Below are 6,500 nucleotides of genomic sequence, written 5' to 3' on the forward strand. Positions count from 1 at the left end.
TTTACAGAGGGGGTAGTATGCTCAGGGTGTGGAAGACGGATTTGGCGCCACCCATGTGAATTTTTTTTTTTAAATTCCAAGTTTCCGAAGTGAGAATTTTTTCCTTGAATTTTCCTTTTTGTTAAAATCAGGACTCTTGGACCTTTTCACCATATCGGAGCCCTAAACAGGAACTGAGGTGACCAAATGTGGGTTTAACACCATCGTTACACATTTCTGCCTGGCAAAAAAAAAAAAAATAATCAATTATATATATAAGGTGAATTTGTCTGAAAGAATTTCATCCTGTGAAGTCCAAGTGTCGCGTTTATTCAGTGTCATCGGTAAGTTTTATTAAAAATTTGACCCCATTTTGAATTGCAATTAGAACAAAGTGCAGGATACTTTGTGTGATGATATAATGCATTATACAGATTTTTTTTAACCTTTTGTTTTCATGCATACAGACTCGGTATACATACATTAATGAACATACAGATAGATAGATAAATAAATACATACATTATTAGATTATTTCTTTCTTTAAAAACAAATGTAAATTTAAGGGATTTGAGCAACCAGGCCCATTAGACGTATGACTTCATATAGTTCATTAATAGAAGGGTTATTCTGAGACAAAATCTTTATGGATGATAAAAAGATTTTAAATTTAATCTGAAAGCAAATTAGAGAGGGTTTACTGGCCCAGCCATTCTCCTCAACGTCTTCTTTTCAAACATTAAGCTCCGCCCGACGGCGCAACGCCGCCGTGCAAAACGTGCAGCCGAACGCATTTTGATGACGCCATCACCAACGAGCCACAACAAAAACAACAACATAGCTCAGCTGTTCGGCAGCTAGCCGGCCTAGTTACTGAATACTGTTCTTTACAGTTTTTAACATTTGGGCCTTGTAGGAACTAATACTCTCGGATATAACGCTAGTTCTGTGAAATACAACAATGCGTAGCAATAAGGTTTAATTTCAAACTCCTTTGTCTCCTCTCTGCTAGCTTCTAGCAGGTTAGCTTAGAAAGTGAGGACGGGGAGGGAGCCTGTTCCACCAAAAGGTAACCACACCACACACATGATCCCCTCTACAGCCCGTGAGGGGAGAAGTCTTTGGGTGTGTCCCTGTCGTTTTGGCAGAAGCTGGGAGATAACTAACAGCAAAGGAGAGCAAAATAACGGCGCTGCCAGAGGACCCGAGTCATGTTACAGACCGAAGTGTCCCTGAAGCGAACTGATTCAATACGGCGATCAAAGTGAGCACAGTGATCACATGACGTTGTTTTAAACAGGCTAGAGGTGCTAACGCTACAACTCTTGAGGAAAGCTTGTTTACCTTCCCTGTTCATTATAAATAACGACGACAAGTTTGGACGTAAGACTTAAAAGCTGCAGTAGGGAAGCTTTATCAAAATCACTTTTTTTGTCATATTCACTGAAACTTTCCCTATATCCTGACAGGAGAACATGAGACAGATACTCTGTGGAACAATCAGGTTCCTCTGGCTCCTCCTAGTGCTCCTAATGGGATTTGTAAGAATCCACGGGGCCCGGAGGAAAAGAACCAGTCAGAGCCGAGAAAGATATAAAGACCCTTTGAGTTGGAAGCTTGTGTCATCAGTGTTTGTATATAATGTGATTCTGTTGGTTTGTTCTGTGCTCGACATCTATTGCATGTCCTGGGAGAGGAATCCCTCCCCTGCAGCTCTTCCTGAGCTTTCTTCCAGTTTTTCCCTTCATCCAGTTTCCCCTTAGCCAAATTGAGTCAGTCTAAGGACATTGGGTTTTGAATGTTGTAGAGATTGTTTAGCCCCCCCGAGGAAAATTGTGATGTTGGGCTATATAAATAAAGTTTGTCTTGACTAAAATTTGAAAAAAGAAAAAAAAAAAAAAAGATCTTAAATACATTTCTCTTTGTTTACTTTCTTTATCTTCAGTACATCACCAGGAGAGAGGTATTTATGGCAAAGCCAGACCACAAGACCACCCGGTGGAGATTCTGAACTCTGCCAATGACAACCAATATCATTTCCTCAACCGTCATCATGTCACCACGAAAAAAGCCCCTGGTCCCAGTAAGCAGCCGGCGGAAAACCGTGGACGACTACTTTCCTTTCAACTTCCTGCCGGTGGAGTGCCAGCTGCACGTGCTGTCCTTCCTGAACGAGGTGGATAAATGCAGCTGCGCTCTGGTCTGCTTGAGCTGGAGCTGCATCGTCCGCTCCTGGAAGCTGTGGCGGGTGGCGGACTATTCCCGCCGCGGCGTCTTTCACCTGGGTCAGGAGGGGCTGCTCGTTTCCAACCGCGAGTTCGAGAGGTGGAAATCCTGGGTGCACCATTACACCCACCACCTCATCTCCCGCAGGGCCAGCCTGCTCACGCTGAAGGCCAGCTTCGACCTGGGGGACCGCTGCAACAAGTGGGGCGAGCTGCTGAGTCACCTGCTGGATAACGTCCACTGCAGAGACCTCAGCCACCTGGACCTTAACTGGACCTTTACTCTTCTGGAGCCGCTGGACCTCAGGGTCCACTCCAGCTCCAGTTCGCACCAGGACAGCATTACCAAGATGGACCAGGTAACTCAGATGAAAACGGCACCAGGCAGATTCACACACACACACACAGTGCACACTCATGTTTATCACCCTGCTAATCCCAAACTGCGTACCCATTTCCATTTGTAAGAATTATCTTATCACCTCTTGTGTGAAGAAATGATGAGACCTGATACCAATACGGGCAAACCATTTCTTACATAAAACCAGCCTGCAGCGTGCAGCTTTTACCTGTTCCTCCTCCCCCTGTACTGCATACACACCCCCTTGTACACCCCCCTTGGCGGACATAAAAGCAATAAGTAATATTACGCACTGCTGAAACAAAATAGTCGAGTTGATCAACCAAAAATAATCAGTAGCAATTTTTGTAATGATTTAAGTCATTATCAGGCAAAGATGACAGATCTTCCCTTTTTTTCAGATGTGTTCTCTGTTGAGTAAACCATTAAATGGAAAGAATATTTGAAATATTTGAATATTGCTGCATACTGGAGTCCATAAACTGTATTGGAATTGCATACATTTGGACAGACTGGAAAGCTGAGACTTGCAATCTTGTGCCACCCCAGCCAGAAAAACTGTGGACACGCCCCTGAAGAAGCCTGTCTTTCTCTCATGTTCACTGTCAGCAAATATGTGAGAACACAGTTCACGTTAATGATAAAGTCTTTTCAGATCAATGCAACTCGGCTAATGTTACTGTTTTCCCCACTATTGCTACCGGTTGATTTTTAAATGCGTTATTTTGACAGGTGACCAGTTTCCAGGAGCTGCTGACCAAACTCACCCACAGCTGCCCGCGCATCTCCAAGATGCGGTTACACTTCGACTGGTCGGATGTCTCCGTGTCGCTGCTCACCCAGTTCCAGCAGCTCCGAGTCCTCGAGCTCAAATACTTCTGGGTCTTTAAAGGAGTGACCCCCTCGACTCTGCAGACCCTAACCAAATCCCTGCCTAACCTCAAGTCTCTGACTTTACACATCCTGGTCCCGCTGAGGAACCTGGGCATCTCGTACACTCTGGAGTCTCAAGCCCTGGAGTTCCTGGACGTGTCGCCCAGCCGGGGCTTGGTCTTTTCCTGCCTGAAGCTGCCCGCCCTGCGCGAGCTTCGAGCAAAAAAGATCGTCCGCGGCATCACACTGGACCGGAGGACCAGGCTGAGGATCCAGAGCCGGTGGCCCTGCCTGTACCACGTCCTCCGGGAGGGGACGCCAAAGCTCCAAGCCCTCAACAACGAGAGGCTACTCCCCACGTGGAGAGAGGAGAGCTATGGGGAGCTGTCTGCCATCCTGGAACAGTCCTGTTACTGTGTTCAGCATCTGGACAGCTGGCTGTGGTAGCCAGATGTGTGACATTAGAGGAAGAACATTCCATAGCTGGTCATTGGTTGGTAGAAGGCAATATACTGCTTCTACACACACCATTTCTATCCCGATTTGAATGACTGTACTCACACATATTTGCACATATTTGCAGATAAAACTGAGACTTGAAGTGAAATCAAAGGACTGCATGTTGTTTGAACACTAAGTACAACTCTACCTGAGCCGAGTGTGCATGGCCCATGTGTGGAGAAAACAAGACTAGATGACAGTGTAATGGCCACTTAGAGTTGTGGAGAATGCCTTTTAAACTCAGCCTCTTCAAAGACAAAGCTGATGAGCACGAGGGCCGCTGTTAAAGAAAAAGAAGTTGTATTTTCAAGAAGACGTTGTCAAGAAGAAAGCCCTGAAACATTTTGTGAAAAAAAGTTGAAATGCTCTGAAAGAAGAAGAATGAGAAGGAGCTCTTGCATTTCAAGAATAAAGTCCTGAGTTTATTTTTAAAATATTTGCTATGTAATGAGAGAAGAATGAAAAGTCGTTATTTTAACAATTAGTCGTAATATTATGAGTCAGCCCGGTCAGAGTGTTAAAATATAGCGGAATATTTCAAATTTACTCTCAAAATATTACGCTTCTATTCTCAAAATACTTTATTCTCAGTATCAGAGCGCCAAGTATAATGCTTTCTCAATTGTAGAAAACTGACATGTACTGTATTGTAAATGTAACCATTGTTATCATTTTGGTTGAATTCAGTTGCATTTATCCTCAGAGACAGTCATCTACTGCTTCCATTTGAATGGCTGTAGAGAAAATGAGCCTTTTACTGGAAAACTGACCAAACGGCAGATGAGACCAGCTGTGCACACGTAGTATATTTGAAACTGAATTTAATCCGATCATATGCTCATGAAATACATTCATTAACTGTATTCTAAATAAAACATTTGAATGTTAGTAACACGACATAGATCAAATGATCTGTGGAAAGTAAAGACAGGACCAGTACAGGACCTAAAAGTGTCTCAAAATGGATGGGTGCTGACACTGAGTCAGCAGAATCAAGTCCTCTAGACCAGTGGTTCCCAACCTGGGGATCGCCAAATCTTCATGGGGTCGCGAGTCCATCTTGATTTTAAGTTGTGGTAGAAAGAATTACACACAGTAGGCCTATATCTCAGCATTTAGTTCACTTCTATGAAGAAAATGTAAAATAAATAAAAGTAAAAATATAAAAAGTTTAGTCTAAAGTCTAAAACAGGAAATAATCTGCTCAGAATTCATCCAAATCACTCCTTTTACACAAACTTCCTGCAGATACTGAGTTCACTGTTTGGGTTCATTGTACAGTTTAAATATAATATGAAATACCCATAAATTATGGCACTAAGTCAGTTTACTCAATGATAGAAAAAGGGGTCCCTTTAGGAAAGCGGTTGGGAACCACTGCTGTAGACAGTCTCATTTTGAGCCCCAGCCTGGTTCGGAATAGCCACTCTGACTTGGCTGCTGAATACTTGACACACTCAGACTGGCAGTATTAGGATGGTGTAATTCTAATCACAACCTGTCAGGAATGCAGCACAGCTGACGGAGAGTTCATTTCAGTGCTGGACCAGTTTGTACCCAACATTTTTTTTTTCTTGACTACTCCTTTTATTTTATTGTTAATGTGTATGAAGTCATTGTGTGTGTGATTCTCCTAAAGCGGACAATGTAAGGATTTTATGAGGTTTTAAAGCATTTAATCTGCCTGTCTTAATGTAGGAATTCCTCAACTTGTGATATTTGGAAACTTTTTGCACATTTCTATGGAAGCCTTAAGAGACAAGTAAGAAACATTCTGGTGATCCAATGAGTATTACAAAAATTCACTTAACAAGTTTTATTTACCTGTCAAAACCTTTTTCAAATGATCTGTTACTGGCAAATATTTCACAGATAAAACAAAAAAAAAAACCAAGAAACGTATTATTAAATTAAGAACTTTAGAAAATTAGGAAAGATTATCATTGCAAAACCTTTTTCACCTGTTCTTAAGGTATAAAGACAACAATTATAACTTAAAAAACAGACTTATAAAATGGATCATCAGAATGTTTTTGTTCTCACTTGCCCTCTCGGGGCTTCTGTATATTTCCATTGCTGTCATGGAAGGTTATTGCTGCTCCAATCACTGCAGCAAGCAAGTGACCAAATTCCAGCTGTTTCATACATGGGAAAAGTGTCAGTTTGTGATCACGGATTCCGTATGATTCCATGTATTTCTTATGTATGTGAAGTTTTCTTTGCATTTTCTTTCTACCATGAGCCTCAACTGTTTGTGCTCCTGACAGCTGAGGAATGAAATCAGTGCTTTTGCAGTTACTCTCCTAATCAGTAGAGGTCCCTATTGTCAAAGCTTTGGCCATCAGATCTCTCTCCCAAAGGTCTTACTACATCAACTTGTGTTTACATACGCACTAGTGTAACACCATTTCACTCCAGTACTTGTTACTAGTAGCAGATGTGTGATGGAGGGTATTTGTCCTCTTTGGAACATATCGATGTATGTTTGATGATACGAATGATATGATGATGAAACTTATGAGTGTAGAATATTTCACAGGATTCTTCATAAAGAATTGGAC

The 6,500-nt window shown here is 42.2% G+C and overlaps 1 protein-coding gene across 2 annotated transcripts; it reads left to right on the forward strand.

The window, feature by feature from the left end:
- Positions 1 to 793: 793 nt before the first annotated feature.
- On the forward strand, positions 794 to 5,154 carry si:dkey-12e7.1 (uncharacterized protein LOC557553 homolog). 2 transcript variants are annotated; one of them, XM_035665674.1, is made up of 3 exons: positions 794 to 1,243; positions 1,925 to 2,563; positions 3,298 to 5,154. In XM_035665674.1, the coding sequence occupies exons 2-3, from the start codon at positions 2,000 to 2,002 to the stop codon at positions 3,883 to 3,885; spliced, it is 1,152 nt and encodes a 383-aa protein (XP_035521567.1). In that variant the 5' UTR covers positions 794 to 1,243; positions 1,925 to 1,999; the 3' UTR covers positions 3,886 to 5,154. The 2 variants fall into 2 exon arrangements, with proteins under 2 accessions (XP_035521567.1, XP_035521568.1); XM_035665675.1 differs by having other exon boundaries at positions 794 to 1,048.
- Positions 5,155 to 6,500: the final 1,346 nt, after the last annotated feature.

This window comes from Morone saxatilis, unplaced genomic scaffold, assembly GCF_004916995.1.
Source record: "Morone saxatilis isolate NCDOM2014 unplaced genomic scaffold, NCSU_SB_2.0 Contig2, whole genome shotgun sequence".
NCBI classification, from domain to species: domain Eukaryota; kingdom Metazoa; phylum Chordata; class Actinopteri; family Moronidae; genus Morone; species Morone saxatilis.